A 26,343-nucleotide genomic window follows, 5' to 3' on the forward strand; every position below is an offset into this window, starting at 1 on the left:
GTCTAGCTTTTAAAACAAGTCTTCTGCGGGATAGTTCAAAAGTTAACTTTAAAAAAAAACCTTTGAAATTCTCAGTTTTTTTTTATTTCAAGAGACATTCTCACCAGCATACCTTGCACTGCACCATCTCTCATCTAGGTGGACCAGAATAACCTCGCATTAAGGGCCATTTAGAAATTTGGATTAGGGTGGTCAAAGTTCAAATGATGGCTGGGTCCTCGTCCACTCTCGGCTTAGCCACCCTCCATCGGGATCTGTCTTACAACTTTGTTTGACAAAAAATGGTTTTAAAATCCAGGTCCCAAGTTGAGAGGACGGCAGCCCAGTTTAATAACCAGCTTACGAAATGGACAGGGTCACAATGGATAAGATCGAATATGAACTCAAACTCTGGATCGAAACCCAATATGTCCATGCCGGAATTAGCTCTCGATTCAATCTCCTGACGGTCTTTCGCTTTGTCAAATCTAGAGAAATCCGACCAAATGAAGCCAAGGAGATCAGATTTGATGCTGAACTAGTAGAAAGGGACCATTCCTAGACTGAAGACCCTTCCAAGGGAAAGATGGCCTGGACTGCTCTGGATCCAACCCGTTTGGTGGCCCATTCTCTCTCTTATGGTGCGGACGCGCGCGCCTCCCGCAGATCCAACTCGTTTGGAGCCCCTTCACTGAACTGAACTCCTCTGGAGAGAGAGATAGAGAGAGAGAGAGGGAGGGATACAAATGGAAGAAGCAGAATATCCGAATTCGGAAACAATTCGGAAGCGAACCCATTGTTTACTTGGGGAGTGGGACGGCAATAAATCTCAAGTTTCAAAACCATTGCACATCGCTCAGTGCTCTGTCTTCATTCGCTAATGCCACACCATCATTCTCTTCGCCTTCCCATTTCTTCCTTCTCCTTCGAACCGTATCGACACCACCATCACCAATCCTTCAATTTCCTTCGAGTCTTGTTGCCCCCACCATCGTCAGTCCAATCCAAGCATTGAATTCGAAGACCAATACCAATTACACAAGAGAGAAAGGAGCAGACAACCAAGAGAGAGAGGAATTGGGTGTTTATTGTACTGAGTTCTGGGGTAGAAAGCGAAGGGTATGAGAGAGAATGAACGATGGTGGTGTAATTTCTCGAGGGATTTGATGGCTGGTGCGTTGATGGGTGGGGTGGTTCACACGATCGTGGCCCCCATTGAGAGGACGAAGCTCTTGCTTCAGACTCAAGAGAGTAACATGGCTATCATCGGTGGGAGGCACAGGAGGTTCAAAGGCATGGTGGATTGCCTCATAAGGACGGTCAGAGACGAGGGCGTCCTCTCTCTCTGGAGGGGTAACGGCACCAGCGTTATTAGGTATTACCCCTCGGTTGCTCTTAATTTCTCCCTCAAGGTAAATAGAAAAACCCTCTTCTCCTCTTGCTTTGATGTTATTGTCAATAGTCTTTTCTTTTCTTTCCTTTTTTTTCGGTTTGTTAAGAAAGATTTCAAGTAGTAGATTTATTGGTTTTCTTGTTCAATTTGTTGAATAATTGAGAATGGCGTTTTGGTGATGCATCTTGGATTGATTCTTATCTTATGCTGTATTCCTCAATCATTTAGATTGAATGTTCTGATGGTTTTGGTGCGAAGATTCATCTTCTGGTCAGAATTTGCTCTTCTTATGATCTATATATATCTGACTTTTACATCATTCTTGATTGCATTTTTATCATGGTAGAAATTTGACTTATGGGAACATCCTTTTTCTTTTTTCCTTGTTGTTTCTTCAGAAATGAATTCAAGATACTGGCATGGACTTATTGCTTTTCATGGCAAATAAATTAGAAATCTGGTTGTGCAACCTAAAGGGTGAATTATCTTTTTTTTTTTTTAAAGAACCTAAAAGGTGAATTATCAGTTCCACTTTGGCATTTTCATTTTTATGATGGTGTGGCTTTGTATGGGTTAAATATGTCAATAGTTATATCATCTAGGAACCCTTTGGAGGATATACTATAGCAAGGACTAATCCTGAATTGGGAGAAAGTATTCATCTATTGCAAGCCATGGCTTTGAAGGCAGTTGTATGTCCAGCCATTTTGCTTTGAGGTTGTTTTACTTGAGGCATACAAGTTGAATATGATTGTTGTTGAGCCACCATCAGCTCAAGCTAGTTTTCCTGAAAGCCTGATCTGAAAATTTCTAGGACCGCATTGGTGTCCTCATTATCAGTTGTGGTGTGCTACTGGATCAGGGAAAAATGAGTGTTATAAAAATTTAAAAAGAAATTGCAGAGGCTTTGAAGAAAATTAAATCAAGAAGGGCAGTTGGCCCAGATGGTATACCTATCGAGGCTTGGAAATGTTTGGGAGAGAAAGGTTTAAAATGGTTGACAAATCTTTTTAACTTGATTTGGCGAACAAATAAGATGCCTAATGAGTGGAGGAAGAGTACTTTGGTGCCTTTATATAAGAATAAGGGTGATATACAAGATTGCACAAACTATCGTGGTATAAAACTCATGAGTCATACTATGAAACTTTGGGAGAGGGTGATTGAGTCTAGGTTGAGGAAGGCTGTCATGATATCGGAGAATCAATTTGGTTTTATGCCTGGAAGATCAACTATGGAAGCTATACATCTTCTTAGACAACTTATTGAAAGATATAGAGAGAGGAACAAAGATTTGCATATGGTTTTTATTGATTTAGAGAAGGCATACGATAGAGTACCTAGGGACGTTCTCTTGTAGACAATGATGAAGAAAGGTGTTTCTCTCAAGTACATTAGTATAATTAAAGATATGTATGAAGGAGTAGTAACCAATGTCCGCACTTGTGGAGGGGTGACAACCAATTTTCCGATAACGGTTGGGTTACATCAAGGATCTGCTTTAAGCCCTTTCCTATTTGCGATAGTGATGGATGAGCTTACGAGATCAATTCAAGAAAATGTACCGTAGTGTATGTTGTTTGCTGATGATATTGTTTTGATTGATGAGTCTAGAGCTGGGGTTAATGCTAAGTTAGAATTATGGAGACAGACATTGGAAGCTAGAGGTTTTAAGTTGAGTAAGAGTAAGACTGAATATATGGAATGTCGGTTTAGTAAGCAACGAAGTAGTGATGGGAGTGTAGTGAAGCTTGGTGAGCAAGAAATACCGGTGAAAGATTATTTCAAATATTTGGGATCCATCATTCAAAAGTATGGAGAAATTGATGGAGATGTAAATCATAGGATAAAGGTTGGGTGGATGAAATGGAAAAGTGCAACTGGAGTGTTGTGCGATCGTAGAATGCCATTGCGGTTGAAGGGAAAGTTTTATAGGACGACTATTAGACCCGCTTTACTATATGGTACGGAACGTTGGGCTGCCAAGAGACATCATATTCAAAAAATGAGTGTAGCTGAGATGCGGATGCTTAGATGGATGTGTGGAAATACAATAAAAGATAAGATTCGGAACGAGGAGATACGTAAGAAGGTAGGTGTTGCACCCATTGAAAATAAGATGCGAGAGAATCGTTTATGGTGGTTTGGACATATTCGGCGAAGGCCTAATGATGCTCTAGTTAGAAGGTTGGAGAAATGGGAAAATATATTAGTTAAAAGAGGTTGGGGTAGGCCTAGGAAGACTTGGATGGAGATGATAGGAAAGGATATGAATGCTTTGAACCTCACCGAGGACATGACATTGGATAGAAATGATTGGAGGAAAAGGATTCATGTGGAAGACCCAAAATGAATTTCTTTTTTGGTTCATATCGCTGACCCCAATTGTTTTGGGATGAAAGCGTAGTTGTTGTTGTTGTTGTAAATATCATGCAAATAATGGAGTCACAACTAAGATATGGGGAATGCTATTAATTGGTGCAAATTCTTGAACAGACCAACCAATATGGTGGAGCCGGATAACCTTACACAAGAGATAAACAACGAACCTAGTAACTGATGCAAAAATATTAGTTGAAGGATATGCATTAGTAGTCAGTCACTCAGACTGGATGCCTCTTTTAGGATCTGCAATCAAGGCATTGATATAACATTTACCTCAACCTGATCATATCTACTGCTCTAAGCAGTGTTGTAAGTATCGTACCGTATCGATACAATACGACATGTATCATTACTATAAGGTAAATCAATATGATACACACTCATATTGCGATATGAGTGTGTATCATACTCGTATCATATGATATAGGGTGTATTGTGTGACACACTTGAGATGCAATTTTAAAGGACCGAACTTCATTTTTTGCATTTTGGGTTTTAAAGACCTCCCTAGGTCCTATTTTCCCATTTGTGTAGAGGCCATTAAAGGGGAACCCCCACACCCTAAGAAGCGTGAGAGCAATTTGGGGGCCAAGTTGTGCGCAATTAAGAGGGCTTTTGCGGTTTACTCATGTAAGAGTGCATTTTCACTCAATGAAGTAGGCTAAGGTAAAAAAATCCTTATTCTTTACTTATTGACTTTTTTTCAAGGAAGATGACATCAAATGGCCCGGGCACTCAAGTAGTAAGTGGTAATCAATTGAAAATCGAGTGCAACTATTGCCATAATACTTTTTTGGTGGTATCTCTCGATTGAAGCATCATTTGGTTGGAACACATCAAAATATTTCTCCATGTAGGTCAAGAGATTTGCCGGAGGCCATTAAATGACAATGCCATAAGTTGCTTAACAATTTGAGTGAAAAAAACAAGAGGAGATGAATAAGGTGAAAATGGGGTATGCGCAACCATGGAAGGATGTTTATGACGTAGATAAGTTACCCACTTTCTAATCCTACAATCCCTATCATAGCACCAAAAGTGGGAAGCTCTGCAGCGAAGGAGAAAAATGTGGCTGGTGGTGTGGGTAGAAAAAGGAGGAGGAGGAGGTGCTTAGGTCGTAGTGTTGTCTTTCTGAGTTTTGTTTCATTTCTCTAGTATTCATGATACTTACTAAAAAAAGTGCAGATTATATCCTCCAGATCCGTATTAAAGGCTAAGTGTGGATGTGTATTTGTTTGGGGTTTTGGAGGGGGGGAGGGGGTGCGTCGAAGGGGAGAGGGCATGGCAACACTTTATATGCCACACCACATGTATTGAGAGATGATGATGGTGGATCTAGATTGGATCCAAATCTGAATCTAATTGACTTGTGCTTGTTATGTTCATGGTTTTATTTTTTTTTGTATTATCCTTGTCTATTATGCTTTGCATGCATATTAAGGCGGGGTTATTTTTGTAATTGTTCAACATGTAACAGTTTCAATATATAAAAAAGTTACTCACATGATATCCCACATTGGGCATTGTGCAGCAAGAAGCTCTCTAACTTTTGTTCTTTTTTTCTTCTTCTCTTTTTATTTCTGTGGACATCAGGGATACCTAAATCAATTATGGTTCAGTGCGGAGATCGGTTGATTGGACTCATCAAAGTATGCTCATAAGAGATCTTGGGTTTTCCTATTTGCTTCTTCTCCAAGTTTTCCCCCCTCATATTTTTTTTCTTCCAGTTTCGTTTTCTCAAAACCCTCTCCTTCCTTTAATTTCTTTCTCTTCCTGTTCTACCACTTCTGGCTTCTCATTTCTCAATCTTTTAACCTTTATTTGCTGCACTTGTTGATATATATATTTTGCTTTCTCCTCGATCTTATTTGTTGATTCATTGAAGTGGTGTTTTGGGTGTGAATCAGTCCCTATCTTGTTCATATTTCTTTCTTGTTCGCATTGTGTTCTTTCCGGTGTTTGTCAGATCTAAATAACAACAGGTTTCAGATATGATTTTGATCAGTGCTGGGACTATTAGTCATGTCACCCATATTAAGCAAAGCCATTTGAGTTGTGCATCAAGTGGTCATTATTGGGTTTATCACTTTATTTGTTAAGATTGTGTATTGGGTATGCATCTAGACTCAAGTAAGGCTATTTCTTACGATCTGAAAAAAAGGGATTAGTTATAGATCTGATTATTTTGGTGTGACCTGATTATTGGTTTTGTTTCTCTCTTGACGTTACATATTCTTGCAGTTTCTTTATTATCTTCCTTTCATGGATTCCAATGCTCAACCTTCTTTGTCCTTTATATTTTTGCCTCAATTAGTTTATACCAATTCTCTAACTTGGAAGAGACGAATAACTCATTTCTTTAGGACTAAATATCTCTCTGGTCCCCTCGATGGGTCCATCATTACCCCACCAAAGCGTATCATGAAAAATGAGAAGGATGACAAAGGGGTTGTGACATCCTCTGTTGTTGTTGAGAATCTAGAATTTGTCACTTGAATGAAAAGAAATCAAGCTTTGGTAGCTAACATTGCCTCCACATTATCTCAAGAGGTTCTCGTTATGATTCCTGATGATTGTATTGCCTTAGAGCTTTGGACAAAGTTGGTCCAAACATATTCTCAAATATCCGAATTTAGAGTTATGTTTTTTGAAGAAGAAACTCCAAAATCTCAAGAAAGAACCAATGTTAGTGATGAAATACCTTAACAAGATGAAGACTATTACAAATCAGCTTGCCATGGTAGGCTATAAGATGCCAGAAAAGGATAGAATTCAGCAGGCACTCAGCAGACTTGGTCCGGAATACCATGTCCTATCGATGTTGTTGCTTTTTCATGTCTTGATACAAAATAAACTTGTTTGTCGATTCAAATATTTTCATAACTTGGTTCCCACAGGAGAATATGGGTCCTTTCCATTCATTAATGTGAGAAATATTGTTTATATAGATCTGCAGAATAAGGGAGCCAGTCCAGAGGCTTATGTTTTCAATGTAGTTGATCTCTAACTTGTTTAAGATGTAGTAAAAGATGACACAACACAAGTTTCGGTTCCTACAACTAGATTTACATATGCTAAGGGCACATTTGGCACCCCATATTGTGGACGAACTTCTCTAGAAGTCAGTTCTGGGGATGACACAATTTAAAAGTTCATCTGCAGGATAAAAAAGTTGTTTGAAAATTGTAACTCGAAAGGACTTTTAAACATTAATGGTGTGTTTAGCGCATTAGTTAAGAAGGCCTTCTAAAGCATTGGTTTTGTAGTAAAGGACCAACCTATGTCACAGGGACTCTTCAACTAGGTGCTGCACCCGCGTCGCATCCGCCACCTGCACCCGATGTGGTCAACCTGACCCTGGGTGCAGTCAATGCACCTAGGGTCATTTATGTCCAACTTTTGGACTTTATATATATATATATATATATATATATATATATATATATATATATATATATATATATATATATATATATATATATATATATATATATATATATATATATATATATATATATATATATATATATATATAATTTTTTATATTTTTGCCGCACCCCCGCACCCAAGTTTTTTTAAAGTGCTGCACCCCCACACCCGCACCCAACTTATCCTCAGCCTTCTAAAATGGGTTTAGTTTGGGTTGGATATAGGTTAAACCCACCAAGCCCAACCTGAACCCAACTTGAGGTGGATCGGGTTTGGTCATGGGTCGGGCCAACCTGAACCCAACTCGAGGTGGGTTGAGTTTGGTTATGGGTCGTGTAAGGAAATGAGGATCTTCCACGAAAGTACAAATGCTTGTAATAGGTGTCTATTGAAGACACTTAAATCATAAACCACAAAAGGGCATAAATGAAAGAACACTAAAGATAAAATAATAAACTTTATTTCATTCATATGAAATGCATAAAAACATTGTTACAATGGAGAGGGGGATCACCCCTTATTTATACACAAAATGAGAGGGAGAGAGAGGAGCTCTAAAGAGCTCCATAGAGTAGTTGGAGCTAGTCCAACGACTCTAATTGTAGTCGTTGGACTAGCTCCAACGGCTACCTTGACTAGTCAAGATCTAGTTGGATCGTGACTAGTTTAAGGTCTAGTTCAATTTGAACTAGACAAAAATAAAAATACAAAAAAGGAAGAAAGAAAAAGAAAAAGAAAATAAAAAATATAATAAATAAATATAGAATATTATATATTATATTATATATAGTTGCATGGATGAGTACATTTTTTAACACTTCCCGTCAAACTTACGGTACAATGAGCGAAAGTTTGTTTAATAGAAAATGATATCTAGGAGCAACAAGAGGTTTGGTGAAGAAATCTGCTAATTGGTATTCTGATATAAGATATGGCAGATCAATGGTTTCATGTAGATACTCCTCTCTGATATAGTGACAATCCATTTCAATATGTTTGGTGCGTTCATGGAATATTCGGTTGCTGGCAATATAGATCGCGCTCTTGTTGTCACAGCACATGTGTGAAGCTTGTGTTAGTTCAACTCCCATGTTAGCCAATAGTCTTTTGAGCCAAACTACCTTCATTGTTGTGGTGTCCATGGCTCGGTATTCAGCTTTGGTGGATGAAAGAGAAACTTGCTGCTTTTTGCACCGCCAAGAAATCAAGGATTCACTTAAGAATACACAAAAACCAATGGTTGAGTGCTTGTTATTGGGACCACCTCCCCAGTCAGCATCACTATAAGCAATTAAATTTAATAAGGATGAAGCAGACAAGAAGAGGCCTCGTGAAAGTAAAGACTTGATGTATCTAACAATACACAAAACTGCTCCCATATGAACAGAAGTGAGGACGTGCTGAAAGACTAGCTGTATGTACATGTGCTATATCAGGTTTAGTAATTGAGAGATAGGAAAGTGCTCCAATAAACTGTCTGTAAGGGGTGGGATCATCAAGAGGTTTTCCGTCATCGATTTTCATTTTGATGTTGATAACTTCTAAAGTATTCACTTTCTTAGCATCTTTAATTCTAAACCTGGAAATAATATAGAAAACAAACTTAGATTGAGATAATAAATAAGCTCGAGGGGAATAAGCAACTTTAATTCCTAAAAAATATCTCAATAAACCTAAATCAGTCATTTCAAAATGATTTTTAAGAAGTTTTTTAATGTTTTCAACTCCCTGTTTGTCGTCTCCGGTGATGATCATGTTATCCACATAAAGGAAAAAAACAATAATCCCTAAATAAGAAATCTTAATAAACAAAGCAGTGTCAGTCAAACAAGTTTTGAATCCAATATCAATCATAACATGACTAAACATATCATATCAGACTTTTAATGTTTGTTTAAGACCATAAAGAGCTTTTTCTAAATGAAGAGCTTTACCTTTAGGAATACTAATACCACGAGGTGCTTCCATATAAACTTCTTCAACTAAGTTTTCATTGAGAAAAACATTTTTGACATCCATTTGAAATATGGGTCATTTTCTAATAGAGACTAAGGCTATCAATGTCCTGACTCTGGTCATCCGGGCAACTTGAGCAAAAGTTTCTTCGTAATCGCTGCCATACTCTTGGAAATACCCCTTGGCCACTAATTTGGCTTTATATCTTTCAAGAGTTTCGTCACTCTTGGTTTGAACTTTATAAACCCACCTACAACCTATAGGTTTCTTTCCATGTAGAATATCTTGAATGGTCGGAAATACAAATATCGAGTGTAGAACACTTACAAGTCCAACAATGGACAAGAAACAAAGAGAGTAAACAAACGCTTTAAGTGCACACACATAAATTCACAAAGGGATAATGCTAAAAGGCAAAAAGATAATATTATTGAGAATGAGAGAGTGAGAGATAACTACTTACAAATGAAGGGGGGACACCCCTATATATATACAAGAAAAAGGAGAGGGAGCCCATTGGGAGCTCCCCACAACGGTCATATTTATGACCGTTGGGGGCCCCAATGACTCCAATGGTGGGTCCCCAATACTTCTAAAAAAGAAAGAATAAAAAAGATAAAAAAAGAAAAAGAAAAATAAGTTGTTTCTAATAAACAACTTATTATACAAGTGAAAAGACCAAAATACCGCTATCAGACAATACAAAGGAATTATATATATTTATAACACTCCCCCTCAAACTTTACGGGAAAAGAACCGAAAGTTTGCTAAGAAGAAAGATAAAACGAGGAGTAGGAAGAGATTTGATGAAGAAGTCGGCTAACTGATACTCCGACATATGGCAAAGTGATAGTTCCTTTTAAATATTCATCACAAACATAATGACAATCCATCTCAATATGTTTGGTGCGCTCATGGAAGGAATGATTGCTTGCAATGTAGAGTGCACTTTTATTGTCACGGTACATCTTCGATGGATCTGAGATAATGATACCCATATCACTAAGAAGACTTTTAAGCCACACAATCTCCATTGTTGTAGCCATGACATGATATTTAGCTTCGGTTGAGGATAGAGATATCTTTTGTTGTTTCTTGTACCTCAAGGAAATTAGCGAATCTCCTAAAAAATACAAAAACCAGTAGTTGAGATTCTATCATTGAGATTACCTCCCCAATCAACATCAGTATAAACGGTTAAATCAAAAGATAAGGAATAGGATAAGAAAAGCCCTTTTGAAATGGTGTTTTTAATATATCGCATAATCCTCATTACTGCTGCCATGTGCATAGTGGTATGGGCATGCTGAAACTGGCTTGCAACATGAACAACATAAGCAATATAAGGTTGGGTGATTGAGAGATAAGTAAGAGATCCAATTAATTGATGATACTGAGTAAGATATTCAAGTAGAATACCATCTTTGAGTCTTAATTTAGCATTTATAACTTTTGGGGTTTCCACCTTTTAATTTGAGATCTCCGACTTAGCACAAATATCAACAACTAATTTCATTTGAGAGAGAATATATCCTCTGGGTGAGTAGGCCACTTTAATGCCTAAAAAGTATCTCAAAAAACCCAAGTCAGACATATCAAAAGTTTTCTTTAAAATTGTTTTAATTTCATTCACTTCTTGTAATGAATTTGTGATCTTCCACAAAACTACAAAAGCTCACAATATGTGTCTATTAGAGACAGTACAAGTATAACCCTCATGAAAAATGCTTAAGAAGCATTGGATTACAAAGGAGAGGGGGTCACCCCTATTTATACAAGCGGAGACCTCTTCTTAAGAGTACAACTCTATTTATAGCTGTTGGACTAGGTCCAACGACTATATCTTTAGTCAAGGTCTAATTAGATCTTGACTAAATACTAATTCTAGTTCAAAATAAACTATACAAAAAAGAAATAAAAAAATAAAAATATAATTAAATATTATAATTATTATATTATATTATATTATATTATAAAAACCTACAAAAAAATATTCATTTCTGACCTGAGTCAGATCCGGATCTGAAAATCCGTTAGGGTTATATCGCCCGATGCAAGAGGGGGCCCGAGTTCTTTTTAACGAAGGAGGGCCGCAGGGGCTCGCCGCTCCCCCCCCCCCCCCCCCCCCCCCCTTGACCTGATAAGGGAAACCCTTGAGGGTTTCCCCGATTATCGCCCCCTGTGCCTTTAAGAGCACGCAAGGGGAGGGGACGTTTCACCACCCTGCGTTCCCCCTCTCCTCTCTCTCGAGTCTCCTCTCTTCCGCTCTCGTTCCCTGCGACGACGACGGTCCCCTTCCAGGTACATCCCCCCCCCCCCCCCTTCTCTTTTCTTATTCTTCTCCTCCTCCCCCGTCTTCATGTTCTCCTCCCTCTCTCTGTTGTCTCGTCAGAAGGCCCACGGCCCCTGCCGTGCCCTCCCTCTTTCCCCTCTTTCTGCTGGCATCTTGGCTCTGAGTTTTGAGTTTTTCTTTAGATTATTGGATAGTGGGAAAAATGCTCATTTTGTAATAAACTGCAGATTTTATTAATAATCTATTGTTTTGTTTTCTCACTTCCTTTGAGTAGTTGTTTCATGAGTAATGATGATTTTAGTGTTAACATACCCAGAATTTGGTAACTTGTGCTCTTTTCTAAATTGCTTTCGTTGTCGATTTTAAAAGTAAAAACTCTTATCTTGAAAGGTTTTTCGTCAAAGTTTTCGAAATCACAAGTTGAAATTTTGGGGCGTTACAACTTGGTATCAGAGCCAGTTTAGAAAGAAGTGAATCTTGACCATTAAGCATCTCATTGTGTTGTAAGTCTTTGATATTTTATAGCATGTTTAAATTAAATTGTATCCTTGTTTCTATTTGTAGCACGGTCTGAAAGATGGGTCCGTTCGCTGGTCCTAGTGGTAGTCACAGTAGGGGCGCGCGTAGGTTGTGGGGCTGTTTCGTAAGGAAGAGGGGCTCCTTCATGGAAAAGGGTGGGCATTGGATGTCCGCGGCTGATTATTGGGCTAACCGCCCACCTCTACCCACCTTTACAGATGAATAGGGCTTTCCACTACCGGTCGCCTACCAGATACCCTTGGCAGCGACATGGGCTAAAGTTTATGTCTGAGAAGGTGGATCCTACGAGGGGTCACCTCCCTTCACCCCTAAGCGCAGATTCAGGCACACAAGCAATAGAAAGGAATATATTAGGCAGTATTCTAGCCGTCCCTGAGGAGAGGTAACACCTGCCAAGTTTTGATGGAGTATGTGAACTCTTTGATCATTGCTGAATAAAACATTTTTGCTTATGTACTAGCATTGCTTGATCTAAAATGAATGACTTTCTTAATAAAAACTTATGTTTGCTTGTGTTTCCTACTTATGACTTTCTATTGTTCCTTCGGCATATTGACCTTTAACCTTGACTACTTTTTAAAGATGACGGGAAGCACGAGCAACAACATGGCTGATGAGTGGCGCGAGCAGAGGGCATTCATGATGGATATCCTCAACTCCCTGGCAGAGGCAATTCGGAGCCAGGTTCGCCCAATATGCTTTAGAAAATCACACTTTACATTAGAGTAGAGCCTCACATGCATTGAAAGGGAGGTTGTCCAACATTCGTTGGTATTATATTTATGACCGTTGTGCCTCTCCAATAGTCTTTTGAATTACATAAGAAAAGCAAAAAACAAAAAAGCAAAAAAAAGGCTTTACAGTTCCTATTGGACTATACTACATTACATGTTATTAAATGACTAAAATACCCTTGATATACATATATTGTATAAATATACGTATATTAGTTATGTATAAAAATATATACACAATATTTTAACACTCCCTCTCAAACTTACGGCGATATCACTGAAAGTTTGCTAAGAAGATACAAAAAATCTTGATAGAGGAAGAGATTTGGTGAAGAAGTCTGCAATTTGAAACTCAGACTGAACATATGGTAAAGTAATCATCCTCTTTAAGTATTCTTCTTGAATATAGTGGCAATCCATCTCAATATGTTTCGTTCGTTCATGAAATGGGTGATTGCTAGCTATATATATATGAAACTTTTGTTATCACAGCATAATTTTGAAGGTTTTGAAACATCAACACCCATATCTGAAAGTAATGATCTCATCCAAATGACCTTGGTTGCTGTTGTAGCTATCGCCCTATACTCAGCTTCCGTGAAAGATAAAGATACTTTTTGTTGTTTTTTTCATCTCCAAGAAATGAGAGAATCACCTAAAAACACAAAAAAAACTTTAGTTGAGTGATGGTTATTGGGATCTCCTCCCCAGTCAGAATCAATATAAGCAATAAAATTTAAAGATGATAAGAATAGCCCTTTATATATAGTTTTCTTGATGTATCAAACTATTCTTAACATGACACTCATGTGAACTGATGTGGGTACATGTTGAAACTGACTTGCAGCATGTACTGCATGCACAATGTCTGACCTTGTAATAGATAGGTACATTAATGATCCGATAAGTTGCCTATAAGGAGTTGGATCATCTAATAAAACTCCGTCTTCAACTCTCATTTTATCATTTATCACTTTTGGAGTATCAACATATTTTGTGTCTGTGATTCCCGAATGCACAACAATATCAGTTGCAAACTTGATTTGAAACAAAATGTATCCTCCTTGCGAGTATGCTACTTCAATTCTTAAAAAATCAAGGTCAGTTATATCAAAAGATTTTTTAAGCATAATTTTAATTTCTTCAATTTTCTTTTGATAATTCCCAGTGATGATCATATCATCAACATATAAAAGTAGAATGATAAGTGAGGTACCTGTAGATCTTATAAAAAGAGCAGTGTCAGTATAACATGATTTAAATCCAAGATTCAACACAGATCCACTAAACCAATCATACCATGCTTTAGGAGCTTATTTAAGCCCATATAAAGCTTTATAAAGATGAAGAACCATTCCATTTTTAATAGTCAGACCAGGAGGATGATCCATGTAAACTTCTTCATTTAAATTTTCATTTAAGAAAGCATTCTTAACATCTAACTGATATATAGGTTATTTTCTAATGGATGCTACTACAACTAGAGCCCTAATTGTGGTCATGCGAGCTACTGGAGCAAATGTCTCTTCATAATCTATTTCATATTTATGAGAATAACCTTTTGCAACTAATCTTGCTTTATATTTTTCTAGGGACTCGTCACTCTTTGTTTTGATTTTAAATATCCATCTATATCCTATTGTCTTCTTTCCCTTAGGAAGAGGTTGGATTGCCCAAGTATGGGCCTTGTGCGATGCATCTAATTCTATTTTTATAGCTTGTACCCATTCTTTTATGTTTTTAACTTCTTTATAGTTAGATGGTTCATGCCATGAATGAATTGCTAGAAGGTATGCCCTACAGTTTTGGAGAAAATGATTCATACGAGACACTTATTTGGAGGCCTATGTATCCGTTCAGATTTTCTAACACTAGACTCTTCAACATTTGTTGGTTGACTATATTTTTCAAAAGCACATGGATGCTCCCCATTATCTCGTCTAGAGTATTGTAAGAGGTTATGAGTTGGTTCTCTTTCTTTACTTGGTCTATTAATAGACTCAAAATTATCAATATCATTATTATTATTAATAATTTTATTATTTGATTTAGGTAACAAATCAAACAATAAGACATACTCAGATTCTTCCTTAGGTTTTTCAAGATCAAATCCATTTTCATTTTCAAGAAATGTTACATTTCTAGAGACATAAAGTTTATCATTTGTTGGATCATAGCATCGATAGCCTTTTTGATTTTCGGCATATCTAAGGAAAACATAATATATAGCTTTAGGAGAAAGTTTGTTATAATTTTCAAGTAGCACAAATCATTTACATCCAAAGACCCTTAGTCTTTTCAAATCACGAGAGATTTTAAAAAGTTTTTCAATTGGAGATTTGTTTTTCAAAGTTTGAGAAGACATTCTATTTATTAGATATACCACGGTGATAGCGACTTCGACCCAATTTTTTTTGGAATTTCTTTTGAAATGAATACGGTCCTAGTAGTTTCAATAATATGACAGTGCTTTCTTTCAGAAATACCATTTTGTTGGGGGGTCCTAGGACTATATCTTTGGTGTAAAATACCTTGAGTTTTTAGATAGGATTGAAATTCATTTAAAAGAAATTGTCCCCATGAGTCGGAGTAGAAGATTTTAGTATGTTTTAAATTGATTTTTAACAACATTATGAAAATTTTTAAAAAACGAAAAAAATTCGGATTTGAGTTTAAGGAAGTAGATCCAAGTATGTCTACTAAAATCATCTATGAATGTAACATAATATGAATAACCACATTTTGACATAACGGGAGCGACACCGGATGTAGAAGGAGTGACTCTTAGAATTTGTGAGACTGTCTCTGCTATTTGGGCAATTGTTAAATCATTGAAGTTGCTCCCTTTCTTTGATTCTTGAGGTTCTTCACTTATGGCGGCCACTTTCTTGAGCTTGGGACAATCCGGTCTTATATGCCCCAGTTCTTTACAACAATGACAAGTAATTTTACCCTTGTATCCTCCCCCATTATGTCCTTCTCCAATGAATTTTCTTTTAAAGTGAGGTGGTTTATAAGTTTTTACAAAATTTCTAGGTCTTGATACGACAAGACCCTCATCATTAGACTTGTGCATTCCAAGTCTTGTTTCTTCTTGACAAATTTGTGCAAGAACCTCACTTATAGGAGTCAAAGTCCTATAAAGCAAAGAGGACCTAACTTGCTCAAATTCCGGTCGAAGACCATAAAGAAAAGATAAAAGGTTTTAGCCAAACCTTATCATTTTGATTCTAACATAGCTTGTTCATCCCAAATAGGAGATATGATATCATAAAAGTCTCTTACACTTTTATCTCCTTGTTTGGTATTATGTACCTTATCTTGAAGATAATATATCTTAGCCATATATTTTTAAATAAAGGTGCACTTTAAGAAGATCCATGCATCACATGCCCTTTTAAATTTGATGATGTTGGTAGCGATCTTTAATTCTATGGTATTCATGAACCATGAGAGTATTTGAGCATTGTTAGTTTCCCAATCCTCCAACTTGTTTTGGTATTCTTGCAAAGCTTTCTCTTTTCCTTCTTCGGATAGAGCTTTTACTTGATCTTCTTCTCGTTAATTTAAGTTGAGGTTCATTAGTGGTTTCACTAACAAACCCCTAAAGCTTTTTACCTTTGATGTGATTTTTCATTGCGGTAGCCCACATCAAATAATTGCTTTTGTTGAACTTAAAGAAGATGACGGAGGTGAAATATCTTTCTCCCATAATGAAAAAGGCTTGTGTTTGAAGACTGAAAGTTCAGGCTGGGGACTAGCATTAGTCGACATGCCAATGGCGGAGTTAAATTTTTTTTTATAATTTTATAGCAGTTCATAATAAGCTATAATATGAGAAGTGTTCAACTAATATAAATGCAATCCTGCAAATACAAATGCTTCAATGATGCAAGATGAGTATAGAGTAAATTCACTAATGAGAAGCATTATACAAGAAGCAAATACAAACAGTTTGCTATAAAAAAAGACTATCGAAAATGACATACACAAAGAAGGTTCTGACATTGATCTACATCAAATACAATTCCTATAAATACATATATCTAATATAACCAGATAAAAAATACGACGAGAAGTGTGAGACAAATAGAGATCCTACGACATTTCTTTGACTTTGGTGTTTTTTCACTCGTCATCTCTGCCCTCTTCACATATAGACTATCTACTTTTTCTTCCAACTACTCCACTCTTGACTTAAGGGATTCCAACATATGTGTATGTTGGATATAGGTATTATAAGTAGTGGATGAAATGTAACTACTACTTTATCCTGTACCATCTACCAGCTCAATAAAGTTGCATTTTGGGCGGCACCCATTTTTGCGCCATAGTCCACACCCATAAAATCATGAACAAGCCTACTACATGATTTAAAGTGATTTTAAATGAAGCTTGAATTTCAAAATAGTTTGCATAAGCACATTAGATCCCTTTTGCATCTCAAAAGATATATGGTCCATTGTGGACATTTTGAGGTAAATTAGCTCCATATTAGTGAACAAATAAATCAAATATAAACATTATGAATAATTAAACATACACATGCACTAGTAAAATATTCAAAATGAATTTGGTAACAGTGCTAACAACTAACAAAAGCTATAAGCATGATTGTTTACTATTAAAGAGTCAAACATTACATAACAAAACAAAAGAGAAAACATCCTAATTTATCTATTTTCAAAAGAGAAAATAAAAGAGAAAGCTACAAGCATGATTATTATTAATGAATTGGACTATGTATGCTACTCAGCTCCGATCTGCTATTTTCAACAAGTTTTCACTCACAGACCGATGGGCAGACAAAGCACATCAACAGACTATTGGAGCAATACCTCGGGCACTTTGCTAGCGCCAATCAGAAGGACTGGGTAAAGCTCCTGGACGTAGCCCAATTCTGATATAATCTCTAGAAGAGCGAGTCTTCAGGTCACAACTCGTTCGAGATAGCCACGGGACAGCAGTCGCTAACCCCCCTCCCCCCCCCCCCCCCCCCCCACTAGCCATGCAAGAGAAGGGAAGACCATCCTTTGCTTATCAGTTTGTTCGAGATTGGCACGAGCAAACCGAGCAGGCGAAGACATTTCTGCACAAAACGGGAAAGAGGATGAAAAAGCGGGTAGACAAGCACCGTCGTCCTGCTGGGTTCCATGTTAGGGACAAGGTGTTGGTGAAACTCTACCCGGATCGCATATGCATCTTTCGTGGACGGCACTGCGGACTAATCAAGAAGTACGAGAGACTATTCACCATCACCAAGAAAATGGGCAACCTAGCGTACAAGCTGGACCTGCCCCAAAACTTCAAGGTGCACCCGGTGTTCCATACATTCAACCTGAAACTGTTTCATGCGGATAAGGGGGATCCAGAACGTAGGGTGCCACAACGCGCTCCTATCATGCAAAGGGCCCCGACAACACAACGGGCCGAGAAGAGTCTCAGTAAGATCCTTTGCCAGAAGGACAATTACTTGGGCGAAGCGAAAAAGTATTTGATGCAGTGGGAGGAGACAACGAAGCTGACATGGGAGCCAACATTCTGGATGAAGAGCCGAAGTCAGGGCCTACCACGAAGCAGATGGAGCCGAGGGGCGGCACATGACTTGAAGGAGGGAGCTTGTTCCCCTGCGACCTACTTTGTACAGTTGTGCCTAGAGTCTGTTTTGCTTTGGTTGAGTCTTGATGTAAAGTGTCAAGTCACTTGTAACTTTCTCTGAGCCACCCATGCACTTTGGTTTAGGTTGAAAAATACAGCCCGTAGATCTGAATTATAACAAGTCGGGCAAAAATGTGAATGAATGCAAATGCGAAGAGCTTTCTTTTGTTCACCCTCGTTGCGATTGCTTTCGAGTGATTGCGATTCTGTCTCCCACTCTATTCTCTTGTACTCTCAGTTATCAAAGCTTCTGCAGCGGCAAGTGAGCGACCGGAAGGCTTGCAGCGATAAGGAATGACTGTCGCGCCGCACTGGCCTATTAAAGAAAGTAGTCCCGTGACACTTAGAGACAAAGGTTTTATTCGGAAATGGGAGGGGATTTCATCTTTCCAAATATATAATCTTTGCAAACTAAATTTTTTTCATTGCAATTTTTTTTCCTAAAGGAAAGAAGATACATCTTTGAGAAGCTTGGATGCCCAAGTCGTTTATGCTAAGTTTCAATATCTTTATCTTGGACATAACTACAAAAGACTTTAGAGGAAGATTTAGATAGTTCATGTAGTAGAGATCTCCTTTCCTATGGCCTTGCTCAATTTGCTTTCCGGACCGGAGATCCTACACGGAGCAACCCTTAGATGAGAAGGAGATTCCACACCCATGATCGAAAATTTGTTAGAGGGCAAAAAGATTTAGATTTAGTTGTTGAACAACCTTTACTTTTGGCAAAAAAAAAATTAGAAAAATTTAAAGTTCTAACACTTTTAATTGGCAAAGATGTTCCATCGACAGTTGAAACATAAGAGGTTTTTAAATTAGTGCATAAGTCAGATAAACCATTCTCAAGAGGTGTCATATGAAAGGAGGGCCCCGAATCAAGGATCTAAGAAGACATACTTGGAAGGGAAGATGAAGCTATTGCGGCACTCGATGTAGATGGAGATTTGAGTAGCATTTGAAGTGCCTCCGATAATTGAGCAAGAAAAAAAAAATCTTTTCCTTTAATTAGTTCTTCCTTCCTTGTTGTGGTTTCTTCAACGAAAGCAACTTTGTTCTTTGGATTTTCATATAACTTTGGGACAATTAGGTCGTATATGACCCAGTTCATGACAATGATGGAAAATAGCCTTCTTATATCCTCTGTTATAGTCATTTTGCCTCCTTAAGTGTGGAGACTTGTAAGTTTTCATATGATTGTCGGGCTTGGACACGGCTAACACTTCATCTCCTCCTTTTATCATACCAAAGAGAGTCTCCTCTTGGCATATTTCGGCAACGACATTCTCTAAAGGAAGAGGCTTGGATCTATGAATGAGGGAAGATCTAATTTGTTTATATTCGGGCTTGAGCTCATGTAAAAATTAGAAAAAATATTCTTTTTCCATTTGCTCTCTTCTTATTTCAACATCTTCACTGGCAACCCACTTGGGTTCAAGAAGAGATAGTTCATCTTATAAGGGACTAAGAGTGCTAAAGTAATCACGAACACTCATGTCTCCTTGTTTAGTGGTACAAATTTTCTCTTGGAGAATGAATTGTCTTGCAAGATCTTTTTGTGTATACATACCTTTCATGAAAAACCATGTCTCATTTGCCTTGCGAAATTTAGCTATGTTGGTACATATCTTGAGCTTAATATTGTTCATAAACTATGCGAGAATCTTGATAAGTTTACTTTGCCATTCTTCTATCTTGGATTGGTGATCCTCAATAGCTTTTGTGCGAGCATTTTCTTCTAGAGATTTTTCTTGTCCTCCTTCCATTTTGGTGGGGTCAGAGTTGCGGTTCTGGAATAGAGCCCATGGCGTAACCTCAAAGCTTTTTGCCTTTGAGGTTATTCTACATGGCGGATGCCCACGTCATGTAGTTGGTACCATTCAACTTGAAGGAGAGATCAATCTTTGGCTCATTCTCCATTTTCACTTAGAGAGAATAAGAACAAAGAGTATGAATGATATCCTCCACTTAAATTGCGGCAAGAGCTTTGATTCCTTTATCACGATCTTTAAATGGTCTCCTTTTAAGAGACAAAGAGCACAACCTTGCTCTGATACCATGTAACGAAGTATGCAGAATTACAACCAAAGATGCAAAAACATCGACAAAGATAATGGATAATTACAAAAGCACAATGAGCATACAAGAAAAAAGTCCACGATAAGACAATACAAAAAGCCTTAAAAGGCAATGCCTACAAGTAAAGAATAAGAATCTTATTAAAGAGGTCTTGAAATACATATTTAGAGGAGGCCATTGGGAGCTCCCTCATAAAGTCGTTGGAGAGCTCCCAACGACTCCATGAGTGGGGCCCCAATATGTATTAAAAAAAGAAAAAGAAAAAAAGTACATTGAAAGAAATATAAAAAACTAAACTAGAAATTATAGTTGTTTCTAGAAAACTATTAATACACGTGAAAAGATGAAAATGCCCCTCAGGCAAACTAGATAAAAATGGAATTTATAATATATATATTTTGACATATGCCACATAAAATCAGCAACAAATTTAAGTTGTGCAATAAAAGAATCCAGTACTATAGTGTCGTGCTGGAGACAAATAGTAGCAGCAGCAGTGGTTACATGCTTTGAAAACTTGAGTATCAATGAACATTCTGTTCAATTTCTCTCATGACTCATTGTGATGTCCTTAATTTTATAATTGCAAGACCTGTTCTTACATGCATCTGCCTGTACCATTGCACGTGCATCTGTGCATGTGTATATTGCAGAGCCTGTAAGACATGCTCATGTGTGTTGATATGCTGATTATCGATTTATTTATTACGTACTTTCAGATATAATAAGCTCATGCTAGCTAGGATCACAAGTAGCTTTTTCTCTGCAGCTAGCTGCTAGAGATGCTTTAGATGTGCTGTGTCCCTTGTTCATTGTTGTTCTGTTGTTTTATGTCAGGATCTTTACAGAAATATGTTAAAGGGTGGCAGACTTCAGGATGATGGTCTCATATCTGGGGCTCCATCAAATTTCATAGCTGGAGCAGCAGCAGGTTGTACGACACTCATCATAATTTACCCACTCGATATTGCACACACTCGCCTGGCAGCAGACATTGGCAAGAGCGAAACCCGGCAATTTAGGGGCATATGCCACTTCTTGAGGACTGTTCACGAGAAAGATGGCATAAGGGGTATCTACCGAGGCCTGCCAGCATCTCTACAAGGTATGGTGGTCCATAGGGGCCTTTACTTTGGGGGATTTGACACAGCCAAAGAGATAATGTCAGAAGGCTCTGCGTCATCCACGCAGTTGCCTTTATGGAAGCGCTGGATAGTGGCCCAAGCTGTCACTACATCAGCTGGACTGCTCTCATACCCACTAGACACAGTCAGGAGAAGAATGATGATGCAGTCTGGTTTAGAGAAGCGGACATACAACAGCACACTTGATTGCTGGAGGAAGATTTACCAGATGGAAGGAGTGACCTCATTCTACCGAGGTGCACTCTCTAACATGTTTAGGAGCACAGGTGCAGCTGCAGTTCTTGTATTGTATGATGAGATTAAGAAGTTCATGAGCAGGGTGGGTGGATGAGTTGACAGATGGTCCCATTGATTAAATCAAGACCAATAAGTTGGTATCCCATTTATGTGTAGCTTCAATACAGATACGCTTTAACCACTAGGCAGCATCGAGGCAACAGCCAGTTTTGCTTGGTAAAGATCCATTTCCTTGGGAATCACTGGTTCCTTTTTTTGCATCCATTTTTCCTGTTCTCTCCATGTAAATGTTGGTGTTACAGGAAGCTTTGGAGATTGTAAACAGTACAATGGGCATATTTTTTATTGCCAAGACTACAATTTCAAGATTAAAAGTCGCTTTTGTTTCTCCTGAAAGGAATTAAATAAGGAAAGTGTTACTACGCTGTAAAACAGTTAGAAGTATTGGAAACTACCAAACATGTAGGTCTATATGAAACCATTGCTTCAGATATATTATGATTGATATGCACAACAGATCCGGTTATTGGGCCTGAGTAACATGATCCATTCAATTACAAAGTTTAACTTGATTCATCCAATTACAAATGTAAGTTTAACTTGATCTATTACAATTGTGTGTAATTGCTCCAGACTCTATTACAAAGGTGTGTAATTGTTCACAGCTCTGCTAGTTAGACAAAGGCACTTCTCTAACCGATGACTTCATCTTTTCATCGTCTTTCACATCCTTGAAAGCATGTTCCTTCATGTGCTTGTAAAACTCTGCCATACGATTCTTTATATCTGTGACATCTTGTTAAAAATAACCGTTTATTTGCAAACAACTAACTACAAGGAACATCTCAAAACTAGTGACAGACATAAATACACACCTGTTTGAAGTTCAATCTTTAGTTTATGCTTAAATATTGTATATATTATGACAAATATATAGTCATACCTATAAAAATATGTACATATACAAAATAAGTTAACAAACAAATGCAAAGTAATTACTCATTCTTTTGTTAAAGAATATCCTACATGGTCTATGTCGTCTAATCTTTGTAATAGTCAAACACAAATTGCGTTAAAAAAATTAATATGAAACACATGCATGAAAAGAAGATAACAAACATACAAAAAAAGAAGATAATAAACATACATAAAAAAATGTGTACATTATTGAGTAAGTTATGTTATCATACTATTTGTTTAAGGTTTTAATCTGCTAAATGTGTTCAACGTGGAATTGTACAACTTGAAGTCATTTTCCTTTATGTCCATTTTTCAAAGAACCCAGTGCTCATTGCCCCAGTTGAAAGGAATTAAGAGTTGCAATATAAATCTAGTGTAATGTTGTTGTGCACATGAAAATTTATTTGTAAGTATGCAAAGTTGTGTAAAAACGTATCTTGTCAATATCAAGAAAAGTATCTAGCAAGTCATTGCTCTTAAAGTAGTGAGATGTCTTACCTCATTGCCCTTTAATTGCGACCATTTGTTGTGAACAGATAAGGTTTATCAATTAGTTTTTTAATCAATAGTAAAATAATATAAACATTGTTTTTTGGACTCAGAAAAATACGAGATAAGGTAAATGGTCTTCGGCAAGCTATCTCTTTCTTTGTCTTCATTGTGATCCACTTGGAGTCTTTCTATGAATCTTACTAGATGCTACATAGTAAATCTAGTGTGGTAACAAAAGAACAAACAAAATTATGTGCAAACATAACAAAAAACAAACAAATTAACGTGCAAAACTAACACTTACGTCATTTGTCAAGAGAGTCTCTTTGTAAAACTCATACTCTTTTGGCTCTAGGGTGTTCTCTTCTATAACTTTTTATTTCTCATTAACATGTTTTTAACAACAAAATAAATTAGATACATTAAGGTCACATATACACACATGATTTAAGATATTGCTTATATCTGATGTACGCTAGGTTTTTCATGTTGTTCAAACCTTGGGGCTATTTGAATCCCCTTGTACCGTAAGAACATTTATGGCTACACATCTCGAACTATCTAGATATATGTACAAAGAAGCAATTAATTAAATAATATTAGATATATACACAAAAAAGCATTTCATTAAACACTTGATATACACACAAAGAAACAATTCATTAAAAAACACTCTAACCATAAGACCAGTCACAAACTTCATACCGTTGTCGGAGGCAATGCACTACTTGCACACGTATTTATTATGTTTTTTCTTCTGTTCCTCTAGCTTTTCTTTTACCTTTGGCACCACAATGTCTGTCATATTTTGCCCCACAATATTTCTTTTCTCAAAAATTTTGATCCGCATAAGATGAAGCTTTTCAATAAATAAAATTAGGGGCTTGTCATGTATGGTGAGAATCCACGAATTGAAGCTCTCTGCTATATTAGATGTTAAGCAACTATATTTTTTCACTAAAAAGTGACAGTTAGCTCAATGTTTTATATATAGGTCAGTAGCAACATAATTGTATGTGTCTGTATTTTGTTTTTTAATTTTTTCAAGAAAATAATTGCATTGTTTTTTTGTGGTTGCTCGAGCTGCACTCCACCAAAGTGCACTAAGTGGTGAACCAAATTTCTTTAAAAAGTTTTTCGTTAAATGCTTCATGCAAAATCCAACATGACATGTAGGTCATGCATGAGAGACAACATACTTTATACCATGGTTGCCAGTCGAGGAAGCGGGAAGCGATACGGGAAGCAAGAGCAGGAAGAGAGGCACTTTCAAAAGTTTAGGAAGCGGGAAGCGTGGGACGACTTAGAAGTGAATCACGAACCGTCTCGAAAGCGACTTAAGAAGCGAACCGGAAGCGACCTAGGAAGCGAACCAGAAGCGAGGGGAAGTGAAAAAAATGAAAAAAGAGGGAAGCGAGGGGAAAGCATGAGGAAAGCATGGGAAAGCGTGTTTCCCATAAAAGGGAAATGTGCTTTACATTTATGGAAATCACGCTTCCCAAAAAAAGGGGATGCTTCACCACGTATTTTGGAAGCATGACATTTTGCGCTTCCGAAACACGTATCAGAGAAGTGAGCTTCCCCTACTGGATAGGCGCTTCCAGTAACTCTTCTTTAAACCTGTATACCTATATGAGATAACTGTCAATATTCTGCTTTCTATAAACTCATCGAAGTGTATGAATTCATGTTTTAATACCTCTAAAAACTATGCCCTTGAACCATTGGACTCCTTATCAACAACTGCAAATGCTATTAGAAATATCTCACCACAAGGATCAATAGTATGGGTCAACAATAATATACCCACGTACTTTTTAGGAACGTGCCATCTACCATAAGAACTGGAGGGCATCCTTTCAAAAACCCATTGATGCTTGACTAGAAGGATAAAAACAGATACTTACATCGATCTTTTCGATCGATCTTAATATACCTTAGCGATCTTCAGTTAGCCTTCTTTAGATGATCCAAATAGACAGAAAGCATCTTAAATGACTTTTTTAATGAACCATATAATGCAGTCTTGGTGTGTTCTCGTCCATGTCATGTTTGTTTGTAAGTAACATCCATACCTTCCTCGCTTCTGATGTCATTCATGATTTTTCTTTGAGTTATCTTTGGGTTATTGTGCATGCGTTTGTGAATAACACCTGAAATCCACTTGGAAGGCACTTTCTCCACTATAACGTTGCTCAGTGATCCAACAAATGTATACTCGCTATCATACCTCTTCACTTGAAAGAAACTTTCTTCGTATACATTTGTGTAATGAATCTTCTAAAGGTAATCAACTGTTATATGAGTGTTCTTCCTCATGCATACGATAGTGATTGTTATTGTAGCTCTTTAAGAATTTTGCTTTATAGTTATTCTTAATCATATGATCTTTCAAAAACTCATGGCAGTACTGAAGATCATTAAACTTTTTGCCTAAAGCAATTTCTCAATCATTTGAGTGTGTTGATAGTCATTGAAATTGTTCACAATCATTAAGCCTTTCATTACGTAATTTTTCATACAAATCATATGTCTTTACTTCAATGATTTTCAATTGTTCTTTATTATATGATAACTCATTGAACGAGAACCAAGGGTTTGCATTCTCAAATGCCATTGGTGCATCGCTTTCACCTGCCCTTATTTGTCCTATGGGATCATTGTCTTCATTATCTCTTATCGACATGATATACTCATCATCATCGATATCATCTGATTATTCACTGCCAACATGATCACTGATATTACTAATTGATTGTTCAATTGCACCAACTAAATCAAAATTTATTGTGTCTATCATTTCATTTGCTTTCATGCATGCATCATTCCTACATTTTAACATTCAAGATTAACCATTAAAATATCATATTCATCATCATATCTGCATCTCAACTATAAATTACATCAAAATTGTAACTTGTACCTAGCATTGTCGTATACCCGAGAAGGTTGCATGTCATTCAAATTATTGCAATGAAGATCACTGGCATTTCTTTGCCCACATGGTTTTATATTCTTTGCAATGATCTGTTGATCATATACAACATCAATATCATCCATTGTTTG

At 37.2% G+C, this 26,343-nt stretch overlaps 1 protein-coding gene across 1 annotated transcript; it reads left to right on the forward strand.

Annotated features, from left to right (window-relative positions):
- Positions 1 to 643: 643 nt before the first annotated feature.
- PM-ANT (Mitochondrial substrate carrier family protein) lies at positions 644 to 22,123 on the forward strand. Its single transcript, XM_090015533.1, has 2 exons — positions 644 to 1,391; positions 21,281 to 22,123. Exons 1-2 carry the CDS (start codon positions 1,101 to 1,103, stop codon positions 21,917 to 21,919), a joined length of 930 nt encoding a protein of 309 aa, XP_089871659.1. The 5' UTR covers positions 644 to 1,100; the 3' UTR covers positions 21,920 to 22,123.
- The last annotated feature ends 4,220 nt before the right edge of the window (positions 22,124 to 26,343 follow it).

The sequence above is a fragment of the Nuphar pumila genome, chromosome 8 (assembly GCF_984573655.1).
Source record: "Nuphar pumila chromosome 8, dmNupPumi1.hap1.1, whole genome shotgun sequence".
In the NCBI taxonomy this organism is placed as follows: domain Eukaryota; kingdom Viridiplantae; phylum Streptophyta; class Magnoliopsida; order Nymphaeales; family Nymphaeaceae; genus Nuphar; species Nuphar pumila.